Source organism: Numenius arquata, chromosome Z (genome assembly GCF_964106895.1).
Source record: "Numenius arquata chromosome Z, bNumArq3.hap1.1, whole genome shotgun sequence".
Lineage (NCBI taxonomy): Eukaryota > Metazoa > Chordata > Aves > Charadriiformes > Scolopacidae > Numenius > Numenius arquata.
This window is the reverse complement of record NC_133616.1, coordinates 80643580-80662754: the sequence shown is the minus strand read 5'-3', so window position 1 is coordinate 80662754 and position 19175 is coordinate 80643580. Positions and strand designations below refer to the sequence as shown.

At 37.6% G+C, this 19175-nt stretch overlaps 1 protein-coding gene across 1 annotated transcript in view; it reads right to left on the bottom strand.

Annotated features, from left to right (window-relative positions):
• Positions 1–19175, bottom strand: part of RASA1 (RAS p21 protein activator 1) — a 61325-nt gene that overhangs the window by 5188 nt on the left and 36962 nt on the right. Inside the window, exons 10-21 of the mRNA XM_074166936.1 lie at positions 18298–18418; positions 17894–18050; positions 15554–15641; positions 12870–12947; positions 11458–11615; positions 11085–11161; positions 6581–6753; positions 6213–6372; positions 5884–6026; positions 5015–5130; positions 3688–3774; positions 917–984 (exon numbers count right to left, since the gene is read on the bottom strand). Coding sequence (XP_074023037.1) covers positions 917–984; positions 3688–3774; positions 5015–5130; positions 5884–6026; positions 6213–6372; positions 6581–6753; positions 11085–11161; positions 11458–11615; positions 12870–12947; positions 15554–15641; positions 17894–18050; positions 18298–18418 — 1426 coding nt within the window. The remainder of the gene's footprint in view (positions 1–916; positions 985–3687; positions 3775–5014; positions 5131–5883; positions 6027–6212; positions 6373–6580; positions 6754–11084; positions 11162–11457; positions 11616–12869; positions 12948–15553; positions 15642–17893; positions 18051–18297; positions 18419–19175) is intronic.

The following is a 19175-nucleotide window of genomic DNA, read 5'->3' as shown; positions in this document are numbered from 1 at the left end:
AACTTTGAAATCGCCTGAATATAATATAATCCTAAAGAATGGGTCACTGTGTACCAGTCCATGTTCCTCAAATGCTTTCTCTCTCCAAAGCACGGATGGAAATGATTACTGGGTGAGAGAGAGGAACTTTCTGTTCGACACAGCCCTTCTCACTTAGTATAGCTTAAAGAGAGATGATAGAAAACATGCTACATGTCTTAAAAACTGTCTGTGAACAAAGGGGGGGAAAAAGCTTTTCTGAATCTCAGAAATCAGGATTCAGAAATCTGAATCGGGTTTCTGATTTCCACCTGTTTCCAGTTTGGCATTTTACTGGTAAAAATCAAGAAAGTGCTAGGGAGGGAAGGAGGAAAGAGCAGTGGCTACTGTGACTAAATGCCCTCTAGCATGGGGTGATCTTTGCCAAGAAAAAAAAACAAAACAACCCAACAGAAAACAAAGATGAAGCATAACATATGCAAACTTTTAGTATTAAGCAACTTAGTAATAGAGTTTTCAGTAGTTTATGCCTTTTCTCCTCTGTGGCGGTGTGCCACATAGGAGTTAAGTTAAAAATGCACACAAACATATCTAGGCGTGTAAGGCAACTGCCACGGGATAATCCATGCCCTCGCCACTAACGCTTCACAACAGGAAGGTCCCACACCAGCAGCATGCCAGATGTGGTCCCTGATGGGGCCACCATCCCCATCGCCCCTATGAGCTGTTTGGGGGATGCTATCAGATACTGGCCAGCAGTTCCACAGCCCTGGGGTCGCAAACGGGAACGATCCCTGTCGCTGTTTTATTTAACTACTATAAATGGTACCAAGAGAGCACCAAAAAAACAGGGTAAGACTGGACGGTATGAGAACATTTCCTGAGGCCAGCCCATGGGCTGTATAAAGTACGAATTCAATCTGAAGCACATACTCACCTGAGATGATATTAAACATCCTTGGGTTCAGGATAGCAGGACAAATCAGTCGAAGAAAAACAAAGCCACTGAAATGGGAAGAAAGTTGTATTTTGTTCAATATAATCAGAGAATGCAAAATTTAGAATTGTGTAGTCTTTAAGGATTCAAGTTGGCATGGAATCTTTTTAAGACAGACACCAACCAACCAGCCAACGCTCTGTGAATACATTAACAAATTGGCAGTATTTGTGCTATGACTTCAGTGATGATAAAAGCAGAAAGAATAAGCGTATTGATTTCCCAATGAAGGTGAGCTGCTGAAACCACGTGGGAAGAACTTAATTGTAAAGTCATACTGAAGCCAATCTCAGGCCACGCCGGCTTCAAAAAGGAGCCGCCCCTGGTTTCTGGGCTTCCAAAGGCAGCCTTAGGTCAGCTTAAGCCGATCCACATCCTGATGACAGAATGCTACAGTAGAAAAATAATAACGGATCTGCTACTTTCCTCCACGAAGTTAACTGTTGCCATCTAGAAATCTGGGAAAAAAACGCTGTGTTTTGACTGCAGAACTAGGAACTCATTTTACGGCGACCCAGAACAGCCTTCAGTAGCCTGAGAAAAATCCAACTTTCTGTTAATAGCAAAAATAAAACACATCCACCTCACATTAACCTCAATTCCAGCTAATTGCTATACAATGAAGTGACACATGGACCAACCAGAACAATCCAAATCTTTAACTTCGTTTGCTTGAACGCTACCTGTGGACCAGTTCTCACTCAGCAATAACAAAGCCTGACCAATTCTAAAAGAAGGACGGGGACCTTACACTCTCTGCCCTGTTGAGAAGTACACCGTGATGGGAACATCCATATTACTTGAAAATGACACAAATAGTAGTGATGTTAATGCACCTTCCCTATGTCCAAGACACCTAATATATACTGTTATGGACATTTCTTACTTCTCCAAGAATTATGAATTGTGGGCTGGTAAGACAACAGTTCGTGGCCATACGTGAAGCTAAAATATTTTCAGTGGTGTGATTTTAAAACTATGAGGAAGTAATTAATTCTGAAGTCATGACATACACACCAATTCCTCTTATGAAGTGCCCAAAGTTGAAGGCCAATGAGGTGTCAATCTAGGAGGGACCTTGTTGATATGGAAGATCTGGTGCTTCTTACCCTGGTCCACCTGCCTGAATTAAGCTTGAGTCAATATCTAGATGGGGGTGTTAGGACCAGAGCGAAATGGAAGCACTTTGTGAACGATACTGCAGGGAGGCTACCCAGACATCTGAAAGCTGTCCATCTGCCTCTAGATACTTGATCATTCTTGGGCCAAAAAGAGTGCAGTAAAGACAGCATTCATCACTGAAGGCTGTGCAACTGTAATCTACAGAGAAACCAGAAGTGTCCACTTGTGAAAACTAACATCACAAGAGAACAGGATCCAATATTTATAGCATCCAGTGGAGACTTCCGGAAAACACTAAACGTGATCTGTGTCCACTAAGGAAAGCCACACGCTTCTCTGTGGAGCTGAGGAGGAACAGAGAGACGGTAGTCACCACTGAGCTCTACAGCCTTCCAGAAGGTTGGCCCCTCAAGGTAAGAGGGGCTCTCACAGTAATAGCAACCTCAATTTCAAGGCAAAGCCCCTGCATGGCACCCTAGAAGACATAAACCAAAGCTTCTGTTGTCAAAATGATTAACAAAAGCCAAAGACAAATCCTCTGAAGGACCTTCCATGGGAGATTGACCTCGACTGCCACATAGTGCAAAAAAGGAAAGATGTGGCTCTGATACCCTTCAAAACCTCAGTACCACTTAGAAATACAGTGTCAAGACCACATCTTTTTCAAATATTGTTTGTTTGACCTCTACTGGCAATGGACATATAAGAGGAAGAATCTGTGTGCTGCACTGGTTTATGAATGTACGTTGGAGTTTCTGTGGCTGATGCGCGTTCAGAAGAGGTTCAGGTTCAGTAAACTCCTGCAACATTTTTAGAAGAGCTCTGGAATGCTTCAGTAAGATTGGGCAGGAGCAGAGGAAGGAAACGAAAGTGGGACAGCATAGAATTAATTGTTTTTGGAAACCAACACAGTGTTGATTCAGTGATCAGAACCAGCAGCCCAATGCCAGTGACCAGGAACCTTCTCTGGACACAGAAAACTAGTACCTCAGGGAAACCTAACAACAGCCCAATGGTCTTTACAAGGTGGTGTTAGATTCCTTACTGTGTTGGGTCTGCATTTTAAAGGGCACAGATCTTAAACCATGTAAGATTTCTCCAGCAATTAGCACAATCTACATAAGAGTCCCTGGGTAAGGCACAGCCCTCCCAGATGGCATGTGATGGGGACATCATCTTCAGAGGTCACTGCTCTCTACAGGTGTCACAAAGTTAACTATTGCTTTCAGAGACGTTTTTCTCTTCCAGCACAAAAAAAAAAAAAGGAATTGCTATTTTAAATTAGTTTGTAAAACCTGGCAAAATGCAAGTAAATTCAAAGTTAAAACTATTAAGTAAAGCTACACTGATCTCTATACTACATCATCATCTTCTGGCAAAGGTCTAAGAACATGATTAAGAACGTAGCAAGCTCATAATTCTTAATTGGGATATCACGCCTCCGCACTGTAAGTATCTTAAATACTGCTGTAGCCTCTGTAAGTACTATACAGTCTTGTTGCTGAAAGAAACACAGATAAGCACACTAAAGTATGTCTTTAGTAAGACTTGAAAAGATTATTTTCAGAATAAAGTGATAAGAAACTTACCTAACAACTCTGGTTCTCATGGTGGTATTAGCAGGCCACTTGTTTTGGACAGATTTCTGTAGGCACCCATAAATATACCTCAACGTCCTGCAAAAGTAATAGCTAATTATTCATTCCATTAAACTTCCAGAATCAGAAAAAGCTGGACAGAAAGTATCTACACCAACCTCTTACTTGTTGCAGAACTATTATTAATTCTATGTTTATAAGTTTTAAATTAACTTTCAATTAATGTACATAAACTTTAAATTAACTTTAACTAAGACTTAATTTATAAGTTAATACATTTATAAAGCCAATTTCTAAATTTATATTAAAAAGTGAATTTATGAATGGCAAGGGAAAACCTTCATTAATACACAATTCTATATGCAATTCAGTGGTTATTCAGACGTGCATTAAATGCTTTATAATTGTATGTTTCCTGTTTCTTAAGTAGTGTTTCCTTTTAAAAAAGACGATTTTTTTAGTTTGCTTTTTTTTTTTCTCATTTTATTAAACAACTATTTTTTTCCATAAATGAGGGTTGGGTGTTTAAAAGTTAAGCAGCCACAACAACAGTCCTCTCCCATTAAAAAATGGGAAAATTGTGGGGTATTTTAGGTAACGTTGAGAGCTGCATCATCTACTTAAAAGAAGCACAACGTTTAATGCTAACCTTGCCACCAGTAACACAAAAGAGACTTTTGTGCTACTTTGCCATCTCAAAATTGAGGCTTTCGCCTACTTTAAAAGCTAATGACACAGCAAAAGAAAACTGGCAGTACTATCCTCTTTGTATTAGATGGTTCAAATTCTAAATGATGACCACAAGTTATTTTAGCAATTAAAAAAAGAAAAAAATATATATATAATCTCTGCATTTCCCTAGCAGACAGAAGCAATCATCGCACGGTATCATTATACTACTACCTGCTTGTATTTTTAATAAGCTGTTAATAATTCCTTCTCTTTCTCTGAGGAGGAAAAATACAAAGAACTTGTAATCAACTTACATTGATTTGTAATTGTCTGCTAACTACTACTGCCTTCTACCTTTCTGTGGAAATATGAGATTATTTTTATTATTCTTTCCCTGAACTCTTGAGTCTAGTAGCTTCTCTTTCAACGAAAAGCACGTGTGCTAGCCAGAGGCTTTTGTGAAAAGCACTATTAATTTCTGAAAGTGTTATTTTTTAACCCTGTCTATATTCCTGTGTGCATACAGCAACCCTAAAGACATTGGTCTTATGACTGAGTAGCAGAAGTTAAACATTTTAAGGTGCAGCGAAATTCACACAAAAAGGTACTTTCCAACACAAATCTGAACAGAGAAGCGCAAACTTACGGAGGCAGTATCTCTGCAGCCATGAATATCTTCTCCACCAATTCTGAAAGTATACTGAGTAGATGTGCCAAATTAGTGTTTACATCTTCATTTTTTTCTAACTTTGAGGGATTTAACTAAAACCAAAAAGAGAAAAGGATTATGTTTCTTCTCCTAACTAGAACTACGTATATAGTTTCATAACATTACACACCGAATACTACTACTTCAAAGGAAGCTTGCTGCTGTACAAGTCTCTTACAGAACTGACAGATCTAGTCAGGAAACGTGAAGAATCAATAGATTTAAGTTCTAATACACTAGGCATTTCTGAGAACTCCCATCCTTTCCACAATCAAGTTGAAGTGAAACACAGAAGTCAGAAGGATCATTTTGAAAACAGTTTCAGGATCAATAAAAATAATTTAATGTTTATTGAAGTTTTAATGAAAACTTCAGGAAGTTTTTATTAGGAAGTTTTTATTCAGGAAGTATTTAATAAAAATATCAGGAAGTTTTAAATTAAAACTAAACTTCAGACATTGACTTCTGTGATGTCTTGAGTTTACTAGAAGTTACTTTGGTTACGACAGTCAGTAACTGCTACAGAACAGCCCACAATTGCTAAAGAATGAATAGATAATTTAAAAAAGATAATTAAAAAACTTAAAAAGTTCTACTAATAATATTGTTCAAAGCCAAAATCTAGGGGAAAAAAAAGAATCTCTTTATGAATTCAATTCCTGTATTTCTTATGTAAACTAATTTTAGTTTTGACAAATTAATAGATGTCTCTGCAGCCAATATTTAATGCAAACATAAAACATAACAACCAGGAGGTAATTGTGTCAACAAATCAAAACGTTGAAAAACATAGTTCAAGGTATCACCTCACAGGACTGCTTGCTCTCCATTATCTTTAATATTGAGTCTTTCAGTGCGTGGTGAACAAAACTTGTTGCTGTGGCTTTCATATACTGCTCCATAAGCGTACTTGCTAAAGTGGTGGCACGAAACAAGGTAGTAGCTTCATCTGAAAAAAACAGACAGCAAAGGGAAAAGTTGAGAAAAGGAGACAACAAAAAGCAGAGGATAAATGTGCTGTTAACACTTTGATATATGTGGTGACCAAAGGAGGAGAAGAGAGGAAGGTGCCGGAACCCTTCCCTCCCCACCTGCCCAGAGTTCCTGTAAACATTAGTGTAATTTGGTGCAGTACCTTCCATGCTTATCTCCCTGTCATTTAGTGTTCGTAACAACAAGGACTCAAGCTTTTCATGAAGAAAAATCTTCAATAATATGCCAGCCAACAGTGTTCTGTCCTGTCCACAAACGTGTGATAAGGCATAGACTACGTGAAGTTCTTTCTGGAGTATAAGCTGAAAGAAAAACAAAATTTTAAAATATTCAGAAGCTTCTCCCAACGTGTAACAGCTCTGGAAAAACTGATATACATCTGTACTGATATACAGACGTCACTATAAATATTATTTAATGATGTCAACCAACGTTATCGAGATCTGTCTCAAAAAAACCAACAAAATTAGTTCTGACAGATAAACCAAGGAAAATTAAACGACTTCATACCTCTTTGAACTCATTGTACTCCTCTTCCGGCATGATCTTCTCCATCGAATATCGTGCTCGGACACGCAAAGATCCTGGCTCAATACCCTTTAACGGTACATGGGAACTGAGTTGAAACCACTCATCTGTTGCGTGTCCTTTTTGCAATCGGCTTAATTGGCAACGCATGAACACTTAAGGGAAAAAAAAAACATTGTTCAAGTAAGTTATCTCCAGCAAAACAGTGCTACTATGGAATAAAAAAACCAGTTTATTTTCAGCATATGTCACCCTGCTTCAGCTAAAAAGTATTAGTAAGAGTAATCAAGATTTTTGCCATCAATATATTGACAGATTCTCTCTGCAATGGTTTAACAGACTCCTGTAAATTGAAGAAATATAAAGCATTCTGTAAAGAATGTATACATAAACATTAAAAAACTCTACATGGATATTGACAGTTTTCTTTGTAACACCCAAGTAGTGAGTAGGCAAGTGCTGCCTTGCAAATCCAGGTAGTAGTCAGAAATTAAAAATAGATAAAAGTGTTCAGAATTCAGTCTCCTCTTTTCCAGCCTTGGGCTGACACCACCAGCATATTTGCTCATGGACCACCTCGTTGCTCCTTACTATTTATTATTATACGGTTGCTACAGCTTTCCCAAACATTGCAATACGTATTTCTTTTATAATAACTCCCAGGTTAAGGCTGTAACAGTTTATGCAAATTATGTTAAAAAAACATGTTCCCAATCAGCTGCTACTTATCACCAGTGTGGATGGGACTATGTCTTTAGACCAGATTATCAGTTGACTTTCCTAGAATATTTCCACCCAGCACCAAAGTTCCTGTACCAACAACAAAGCAATATGCTTTTCTTATTATTTTGCTTGCACGTGTACGGCCTGTGTATCTCAGCGAGGGGAACGGTGAACAAAATATAGGATCTAGAATAAACTGATGATTTGATTTTTCCCTGTGGTTACATCAGCCCTTCATAGCTATAATATAAATACTATAATCTCGCTTTGATTTTAAAAAAAAAGAAAGGCCAGAACAGAGATATCTGTACAGGAACTGTAGAACAGTTGCTATTATAATGTATATTCAATAATTTTAAAGGAACAAGACTTTTTCCCATTTAGCAGCTTTGAATTAGTAGGCTACGTTCAGTAAGAGAATACTATTACAGTTGAAAAATTCAGGATATTTACACTTTGCAAAATTGCACATTTTAGAAGAGAAACAAATGTACAGAAAATCATCAGAGCAAACAATAGTTGATCTTGTCTCTACAGACACAGGTAAGAATTCTTTCTGGATCAAGATCATTGTCAAGAGAACCACAATACTTGACATGATAAACAGCAGCACACAAAAAAAAAAATCGAAGACTGAGGTTTCTTAATGGTTTATTTGGTAATAAAACTTCAGGCATAATATTTAGTAATAAGATTGTATTTTGACTGTTATTACTTATAACCTGGGAATCGAAGTGAAAAGTGGTTCAAACTTAGGCTTGTTCCAGTCCTCAGACTGAAAATTAACTTGAATTTATTATGAAGTTTTTGTGTAACCTTGCCAGAACAAAATGGAACCATCAAAAAAATCCTAAAAAAAAAATCTTGGCTAATACTAATAAATACTAATACTAAATACTAATACTAATACTAAATACTAATAAAAAGAACATTGGCTAATACTTTGCTCTACAGACTTGCCTGCATGAGGTGACCCCTTCCACTGTAAAAATGTTTGTTTTTCAACATGAACTAATTTGAAATTAGCCAACTATCATAGTGCAAAACCGAACCAGAATTTCCACTCTGGTTCAACACTACGTGATACTGTCCTGAGAGATTTTCTAATTCAACTCACTAATCATACCTGAGCATCTCAGTTTGCAGCAACAGCAGATAAGTCTACTAATATGTTCTAGGGCTTTATTTTTTTTTCCAAGCCATATAATATTTGTTTGAACAAATCCTTATGGAATTTACAGTTAGGGAAACAAAGAAAATTTAAATAGAATTGATACTAAACTGTTCAGTATAATTTCTGACTATTTGAAAAACTTTTAAAAAACAAAAGTACTAAAATAATTATGGAATAGTCATAATAGGCAAAGTTCAAGTCTAAGATTTGAAAGCTCAGGAAGCATTTTAAAATAATGAAAAAACAGCCTTCACGCCAGTATCATTCTGGTGTTTAACTTGTGTGTTACAATGAAAGAAATAAAGCATTGAGACCAATAACAGAATTCTGGGCCTTCAATCTGCATTACATGGCAGGAAAATCAATCAGAAAAGCTGACTTAACCAATTAACTGGGAAGATGGCGAGTACCAGCTTCATGTGACTCCCACTTCATAGCAGTCCGCATTTAACAGCTGGGGCTGCAGAAGAGAATGCTCAGGAAAGGAACCAATTTCTCTTGCTTTTGAAGAGTTCAAGGATTATGCGGGCAATGCAGCACGTAGGTATGTTAGATATGCGCTGGTTTTGCTCATTATTTTTTTCTCCCTGCACTTAACGTATTTAGTAGGGCTAAGGATGTAAGCAGAGATATGTTCATTCAAGTTGACTTAGTCTAATCCTTACCCCAAAATGAAAGGGCTGTTGGGTTATGCTGTAAGAGTGTACCTAATTAAGAAACTCAGCCAGTTCTGCTCCTGACCAAGGTAAGGAAGCCTTCTATCACCTCCCATCAGCAGGATGCATCCAAAGCCAACACAACCTCCTGAATCTGGACAGAGAGGAGGAAACTACAAAAACATTTCTAAAGAGTTACTGAAGTATCCCATTCAAGAATTATTCTTTTAAAGATCCTTTTACCAACCAGAGCTTTGGCGTGGACAGACAATGAGTTTTCCAGCTCAAAAAAAAAAGAACAGTGCAAGAACATGGTCACAACTGCAACTACAGCCCTTTCGTCTCTCGGAGGGAATATATCTTTTTTTCCTCCTGCTATGCAGAAATTTTTCTAGTCAGAGGAAGAAGGAAAAGGCTTGAAATTGAGTTAGGTTCTGCAAGAGCATTCAAAGTGAGTAGCAATTTTTCTACTTTGGTCAATGTTTCTCTACAGATCTCAAAAAAAAAAAAAAAAAGAAGAATTTAGTACAAATATTAACAAGCCAGTAACACAATATATGAAACTGAAAACAACTGCAATAGATTATAAATACTCTGACAGACTTTGGAACAGACATCTCTGAACACAATGGAGAAGAAAAAAATCTTGGAAAATATTTGAAGAGGGTGGGGAGGGCGTCCTGCCCTGCAGGCAGCAGAGAGGAGGCAGGGGGATGAAGCTGCTCCAGAACAAATGTGGTGGGGAACAAGATACCTTGAATAAGAAAAAAAAAAACACACCAAAACACCCCCCCCTAAAACACAAATTGTGTGGGAAGAGAACTAAATTAAAAATAATAATGATTTCAATATTTTTTTCCAAGAGCTCAAAATCCACGTTCTTCAAACACGATTTTCTAGAAAGCTGACAGATCTTACCAGCTTGCTGCTAATTTTCTGGAACAGAAACAAAACCTCAGTTGAAGCAGCAGCTGTCTGGGTAACAAAGAAATTAAGACAGGACAAGGGGTAATGGTTTTAAATTGAAAGGGGGGAGATTTAGATTAGATACTAGGAAGAAATTCTTTCCTGTGAGGGTGGTGAGACCCTGGCCCAGGTTGCCCAGAGAAGCTGTGGATGCCCCATCCCTGGAGGGGTTCAAGGCCAGGTTGGATGGGGCTTTGAGCAACCTGGTCTGGTGGAAGGTGTCTCTGTCCAGGGCAGGGGGGTTGGAACTCTGTGACCTTTAAGGTCCCTTCCAACTCCAACCATTCTATGATTCTATGAAAACAGGTTCTTGAGAATTTCTGTAAAAGACAGAAGAAAATACGGATCCTTTCCCTTTCAAAGTGGTACTGAAGAACCTTCAGGTTTAATCCTGAGGGTGGTACAAAGAAAGTAGACAGATGAGGTAAAATGGAAAGAAAACACTGCAGATTCTGTTCAGCAACCTCCAAGAGTTGTTTGGGTTTTGTTTGGGTTTTTTTGTTTGTGTTTTGTTTTTTCCAGTGATGAAAGTACTACACCTTTACTCCCTTTCTCTTTCTCACTTGAAGTAACAAAAAATTTGAAAAGGAATTCCATGCACACAGACTTAAAACTCCGTGAAACTTAGCATTTTATGGAGCAAACTAGTAGTGACAGCTTCTCCTGCCTCTTGCTTTTTGGTAAGCACAGTCATTGTGTAACACAACAGCTACTGTAGAGCAGAGCTAGGAAAGCCATCAGATACCCGGGACTGGATTACTGTGCATTTTATAAACATGCAGGTTCTCATTGTAAAAACATTAATGGAAAGCCAGTACCAGACATCCAAAACATACAAACACAGGAGTACGGCGAGCATGAAAATATACTTAATTCTCTTGAGACAATGTTTGACAAGAGTAATGAAAACAACACAAAGTATCCATTGCTGCAATATATATGCATCTTTTTACAGAAAAATACTTACATATATCTGGATCTTTACTTTTCTTTGTTTTGTTACTAAGACTTATCTCAAATCTATTAATATCAGATGAAAGATCACTAGGAGAAAAGACAGAAAGCCTCAATTAATACTATACTTGGCCGGCACTTAAACTTATTCTAAACTCATTTCAATCCTGAGTTCTCATTATCAGCCAAAGACACTTGCATTAACAAAGACATTTAGGTGCCTACAGAAAATTCTGCCTATGCAGAAATTGGCTGAAAGGCTGCTGCTGTGTAAATACACATACAGTATTTTTAAAACGCGTATGCAAAACAGTACAGTGTTAAGAACCTTAAATGCAATGCAACTTACAAGCCAAATTCAGTAATTCAAGAAGATTAAGACTTACTCAAAGACAAATTCTTCTGACCACACAGGGTTCTGCCCTTCCCTGATGTGTGTTTTTGCTACCTGGACACTGTTCAGGTAGATGTTACAATACGGATTAGTAAAATGCTTTACTGGGAGCGTATGAGCTTCTTCTACATGCAAAATAAGACTGCTGACCTAAAAAAAAAAAATACACAACATTTACTTTTTGATGCTAGAACAGAAACACAAAACCCATTAATTATTTTTTATCCTCTGGGCAGAGGCTTCATGTTACTATATGAACACTGAATACAAACTAAAGTTTCTAGTAAGAAGTGCAAGAAACAGAAGTAATGGAACATTTTAAGAGGCATCAGTGACAAAATAAGGGTAACAAAATTACTGAAAACAAATGTCCAGCTCCATGCTTTTAAGGCATCTTGTTTTCTGCTTTTAAAATTATCTTTGAGACATTAGACAAATACTAACTTCTCTATGTGCAGAAAATTTTAGTGAAATCCAAGACTGGCACTATTCAGTGCTTTCCAAATGGCTTATTTGGTGCTTTCCACAGATTATGTAAAATTCCCTTGTGCAACTTACTACATTCTATTTCTTTATGTAGACGAGTATTTTCTTTGCTTTTGAAAATAAAGAATTATTTCATATTGTCACTTTTTTTGCTTTGCTTCTCCAGCTTGAAGCCCTTAATGTCACCTACCACTTTAGCTGTGAATTCACCCAATGTAGTTCATTTATTCAGAAGTATCCAAGCATCTTTAATGTTAACTACAGAACAGTCGTGCATCCTGAAAAACATCCTATTTTATTCCTTTCTCCACTGTCTGTTAAAACAACTACATTCAATAATCCTAACATTGAAAACTATCAGGGATTCTTGAAGTGTTTTCCTGTTATTCTCCACAGACTTAGCCATTTATGACTATCTGTCCTCTGCCTCTGAGGAAATTCTGGCAAACACAGCACTTGCAAGAGGTCAAGAGAAATTAAGCCACAAGCACGATTCTGCATGTATTTGTTACTGAAAATAAATCACATCAGTTAAACAAGTATTTTGTTTAACTACATGCCCGTTAATTCATGGGAAATTTTTAAAAATTTAAAAATGTGGTAAATTTTAGAAGTTAATACAAACGCTGACTTCTTTACACTTTTACTCAAATATAGTCAGAAATTAATACCTAGCAAAGCACATGCTGATTGCCTAAAAGCCATTCTGGGTTTTATGTATATAGATATTATACTGAAGTGTAGGTCATTCTGATTCATTTCACAAGGGTACTGCACAGCTCCAAAAAGGAAAGCAAGTACATGCAGGATTTACTACTGTTGAAAGTAAAATTCTGAGATTTATCAGTATTGTTTTGCAACTAGGAGACAAAAAACTCTCCTCCACATGCACCACCAACCCCATAATATCAGCTTCACCTGACGTAGACGTTTATTAGATGTTCCTGGACTGGTTTTTCTTAAACTGCAAAACATCTGCAGAGCTTTCATCCAGTCCTAAGAGAGAAGGATGGAGAACAGCGTAATAAAACAAAGTCAGATACAGCTTCTTGCAGTGGAACAGACATATCTAAAAAGAGTATCTTAAGTTTTCCCTTTAGCTTGGCAAAACCTAAGTTTTCTGTAATTCCAAAGTATGCTTGAATATTAAAGCAAAATCCTTATCTGTACTGAGCAAAACCTATTAAAGGATTTGCAAATCTGAACCATTTTCTTTTTTAGAACTATCAAGCATCACTAATGGATATACAGCGTGACCTTTACCAATTTTCCAGTCTAGTAATATTACATGAAATTACAAATGGTATATAAAATGAAGCAAAACTTGTTTGCTTCTGAGGAAAATTACACTTAACAAGCCAAACTGTTCTCATTATTCTCTCCAGTACTTCTGCATGGCAGTCATAATACCGTGTACGCTTCAAACAAGAACTGAAACAGCCTTAGCAGAGGAAGACAGGAGCATATAGCCAACACCCCCTGCTTTGCTCACAAAATGCACAAAGCAGAGTGGATGAATGGTCGGATTCTGTTTTGATCAAGGAAATAAACAGGTTGTCTAACACCAAACTGACTGTAAAACCTTTGTGCCTAATTTTTTTTTTTTCAACAAATAAGCTGCTAATAGGCACTGCCAGCTCTCCAGGCCACCTCTGAAAAAGTCACTGCAGCGTGAGAAAGTTTCTCCCAGAGGAGCTTTGCAAGGGGCCTGTGGAAGGTGGAAGAGATGTTATAGCCTCAGTCTCTAGTTTTGTCTCTCAACTGCCAAATTTTGTATAGCTCCGGCAAAATACAAAACTTGGGTTTTGATCAACAGCCTTCTTAAGAAGCGTGTATAAATATCCGCCATCTATTCTCAAAATACAATTTAGCAATCTAATTTAAAAAAACCCACAACACTGTCTCAATCTTACAATTCATAGTTATCTTCTGCATTTTGAAGAAACAGGAGCATTTGCTGCAGCTATTCGCAGCTAGACCACTTTGCGAGTCAGGCTTCAGCTTTCACAACCTTCCACAGAAGGAACAGCTTTCAGCCGTGCATCACCACGTTCCAGCTGCTCGCTTCCTTACTCTCTGAAGGAGCAGCAATCGAAGAAACAAATGCCTCCCAAACGCTCTTAAGAGTAAGTATTTCCTGGGTGCACAGTACGCCTCGGCACGCACTCGCAGCAGGAAAACCTTTCCCGTTAAATCCATGGCTCCCAGTGGTGGGAATGAACAGTGTGCACGGTGTAAAGCTGCATTTTACATTCCCTTTTCTTTTGTACACACCATAAACACATCATGCAGCCCATAGGATGGTGCTGCTTTGGTATTTATTTGCCACGTTGTGAGAGAGCCTTAATATACAAATAAAACTATTTTTCTATGAAACGCTACAGAGTAAACTTTCCTGGGCCAAAGCCAAATTATAAGCACCCCCCCGAATTCTGTATAAACGCAGTGAACAGCCTGTTAAGCAGATCAAAACCAAAAGCAGATTATGCCAAATGTTCAGGGAACAAGAAAGGATATTCTGCCTTCTACACATTCTTACTTCTTTTAATTTTTAGAACACAGAAGTTATTGCAGATGTGACAAAAACAGATGTACAGTAATGAGCATGGAGATTAATGTATATATTCTCAACTACTATACAGCATGCTGCTTCTCAAAGACATTAGGAGTTGTGCAACAAATCATCTGATGTCATCCCAGTGACTTTCATAAACTTGTATTAATTTAAGAGGAAAATTTTTGCTTCCCTTCATATACAGCACAAGAAGAATACTAAATTTATTCAGCCTTCACGCTCTAGTGAATAGTGGTCTATTACGAGCGCTCTGAACAGCTTTAATTCCATTCAAATAAAATCAAATGCAAAGCTTAATTTCTGATCCAACATGTATTTTTCAGAGCTGTGGATTTTCAGAGCTATAAAGTTAATAAATAAGGACATTCTCTCATCTTAGATATGCTCTCCTGCTGGTGAGTGAATTTCAGAGTGCTCCTATCCTACCAATTCTTAATCAACAAACATAAATGCTAGAGAACTAGTAACTAAAGGGTACCAACTAAAACCAGAAAACATCACTTTTTGTGCATGATCAGAGCCCAAGGCTATGAACAACCACCAATTTATGGACAGGAAAAATAACTGCAAAAGGAAGCAGTTCGGTATACTTTGGCCACTGGGCACACACAGGTGCGTTAGCATTTTAGTTCGTATCAGAAATACGCCTTTGAAGAAAGACTGCCACTCACCACGCTCTGGTTTGTAATGTGCAAAACTCTTGCAGAATACATTACTCTTCTGCATTAAACTATGTCAAAAAAACTACATTCTCCACAAACGTATGATGGAAAACAACTGAAGTTCAGTCCATGGGACCCAACAGGAGCTTGTCCAAAGCGCAGGTAACGTAGGTGCTGGGTTCTCAGCACCAACCTCACAGATCTGCTACTACTCCATTAAAACACCTGCTAATATAGACATAGCCACTATTTGTCATACACTCGCTTCCTGTTTAAGAAAGGCAACATCATTAAGCACCACAAGACAAAAAAAAAAAAAAGATTACTTAAAAAAAAATATATATATTTACAACAAAAGCTCTCACCTGTGCTTGTTCTGGAGTTTCTCCTGCAAAGTAAAAGATGTAATGCTCTTCACTAAAGTGCTGAACTACTATCTGAAAACAGTTTGGCCTTAAAAATAAAGGAAACAGAAAAAAAAAGGTAAGTTTTATTAATCTTCATAATATTAACAGACACCTTCACTTGTTGATCTGTGCCAAAACCAAAGATTACACTAAATTAATACATTTCTGTTGTTTGTAAGGAGCATTGAGCATTGCATCAGTATTTGTTTGTATACACGAAACATCACCACACAGGGAAAGAGGAAGACCTCCAGCTAGAAAACTTCTCGGGTCCTTCAAAACTGCACTTTGTTTTCAATGTGTTATGTCATTTTAATAAAACCTCACTTTAGTATAGCTAGGTTGTTTCAGAATACTAAGAAACTTTTAGAATGGCCTGTACTGAATAGGCATGTATGCTGATTTACAGTCAAGGCAAAAAATAGCCATCTGGTCGTGTAAAAGACTTGTCAACGAGAATAATTCCCACAAACTTTAAAAGCAGGAAAGGTTCAGCATTAGCTCCCAACCAATTAATCACACATTAAGGATGATTAATTTCTTTCAGGAGTTCAGGAAAGGATATTAACATAAGGAATCCCCTACGTGAATGTGCCCCACAGCTCTCACAACCAGTAAAATGTGTACTGGATCATGTACTAATCATTGAATGTGTGTGACACAAACCTCTACAACCTTAAATGCAATTATAGCATCTTTGCCATTTTGTGTACCTCCACTCACTTGCCAAAAAGCCTATCAAAAAATGGTTTGTTAAATTACAAGCTGTACGAAGTGTAGGCTTCACTCATGACCCTCCATACTCTGCTGAAGGAAATTGAGCTCTCCCAAAACCAGCGTTACACGAAGGATCCTGCTTCATTTGGAAAGGAGTTTTCAGTCTCCGGTTGCCCTGTCCGTTTTGCTGCCTGGAGAAAGGCTGACACAGCACTGTCTGGCCATGGCCACAGAAGGGATGGGGGAGAGAAGGAAGCAGCCAGGTCTGGGTCTAATTAAATCACTGCCACCAAAGAACTGCATGTGCAAAGCTACAGACTTCGCTGTACTTCTGAGAAAAGGGCAAAGGCAGCTGTTATCAGCTGCTTAAAACACAGGAGGGACTCAGTCTCAGCTGGAGTTCCCTGAGCTGGTGCAACCGGGCATCTCCTCTCACCCACATATAGGACCACTTGCTGTCCAAACTGCACTTTAACCCACAGCGCAGTGCTGCTTTAAAGCTGATTAAGAGACAGTCACTGTTGACCAAAGTGTTCCTTGTTTACAATACACACCCAAGCCTTCTGCATAATTGCCAACTTACACAAGGAACATTTCAGTAATTTTTTTTTTATTGCTCTTCTGATACTCTCTATCTGTACCTATGCTCCTCATTCCATTAGTTCGATGAGTTTTTCTAAATTATTAAAAAGATTTTAAAAAGCAACACACCAAACAAAAGCACCAGTCTCCGCATTTCTACCTCTACTTCTAACGGAGTAAGTGTACCTATTTCTTCAATATGATATTATAATACAGGACAGTGGATATTTTTTTTAACCATCCATGAAAAAACTATGTAAGCTCTTTGTTAAGTACCAACGACATCTGAAAGACTTCAGTTCTTTGCTGATAATCACATCCCTTGCAGTTGGCATATTCAGAATATAAAAAATATTACAGTAAATAAGATTTGATATGAAAATTATCTGTGGATATATACTAAATGTGCAAAAACAATTTCTGAGGATATTGACTTACATGAATGAGTTTACTGCTAAATTGGTCTAATGTAACAGAACTACTTGTTCTTAAATGGAAAAGTACTTACAGACTCTGTCTAACCAAGCTAGCTTTCAAATACCTATCAAAAGAATGTAGGTTTTTTGGAATTGACAAAATTCCTGATCTTGTCAATTCTTAGTTCAAAAGGATTAAAACCCTCAGTTCATATTCTCTAATCTCTGTAAAATGAAACATGGAACAATTAATGCACTCAATATTCAAAAATGACAATGCAAAGAAGCTGGAATCATCATCACATCTTATTTCACCGTAAAACTTGAATGCTAAATTCTAAAATTTCTAAGCAGAAGTTTTTTTTACGTACAGTGGCTAGGAGTCAAGCTGCCACAGCTAAAGACGACCCTATTCATCAGCTACATCTGTCCTTGCAATCCACACCAACTACAGACCCTTGGTAGGAACCAAGAGCCACAATGGCTTGTTGGCTAGTGACATATTGCTTATGTCTTGCACGTGCCTCAAACTAGCTGTCAACTCTGCTGCTGCACACAGGAGAATTAAAAGCCAGCGTCCTACCTGCCAAACAAGCTGTCATGTACTCCATAGACGGAACACACGCTAAGGTCTATTAGTCCTTTGGGTTTTGTGGCTCGTTTTTCACTTTCAAAATAAATAAGCTGGGCATCGTTTCCCTCTAAGATAAAGTACAAGTTTTTCCATCTCTTTCCTTTACCTGTAGAAGAGTCAAGCAAAAAGTTAGCATACTGTTTAAAAGAAAGCATAAACTTTGTAAACAAAGAAAACAAAAGAGGGTGATAATATTTTTGTCAAACTGCAAACAGAAGAACAACATACATGTAATCACACTGAAGTTACAATAGCAGCACATATACTCAATTTTACGCAACAGGCTAAACCTAGACCCTCTTCGCAGATGCAGGCAGAGTTGCAAAAAATTCATAGCAGTAAACATAACTCACTTTTTTTCAGAAGATAACCTTTTTTGACAATATTTTTATAAAAAGCATCCTTTGTTTTCCGGCGAATTGTATTGTAGATTTCTTTTCCATCCACTGTATCGTTAAGCACTTGTTCTTGGTGCTGGTAAACATGTAAGAAAAACATATTTTAAGCTCAGAAGTTGCCATTAAGAAATTTCATACTATGAAGCTGCAACCAGGACCACCTTACTGAATGCTACCAGCTCACTACTATTGTTCTCTCATGCATTTTAATAAAGCAATATAATTTTTCATACAATACCCCTGCTAGAATGTAATAAGACTATTTCCAGAATTACAATAGAAGAAAAGTTTTCAGCACAGACCAACTTCTACGAAGTAACACTGTGTCTTTTGCGTATTAAATAAAATGCAGCATCTTTCACCGTGAATTCTGCTAAACTTATGCAAGTCTTTAAAGATTTATCTAGCTTCTAACATGTCTTCTTACCAAAGCTTTTGGGACTGAGTAATCATGGGTAAACTCTGAAGCAACAAGAATGGTGCAAATCACAAATAAAACCGACTCCAAGTTGCACAGTCCCCATTAATCTCATTAGAACTCACATGTCCTAATTGAGTAGAACTCAAGACAAGAGAAGGAAGCAGAAAAAGGATAAATTCACACAGAAAACTGGAGGATCTGGAAACAAGTAACAAATGAGAATGGCCAAGAGCCAAGCCAAGTTTGACCTTACCGAGGCAAGCTGATCAGCAAAAGTTCTTTAGCCGTAAGAAAACGTGAAAAGCAAGACTGTCAAGCGGCGAGAACAGCATTGAGAGGAAAAGCATCATAAGAACTTGCTCATATTAAACATTCTACTTTTCTTCCTGTCCATATATCTACAAGAATCATG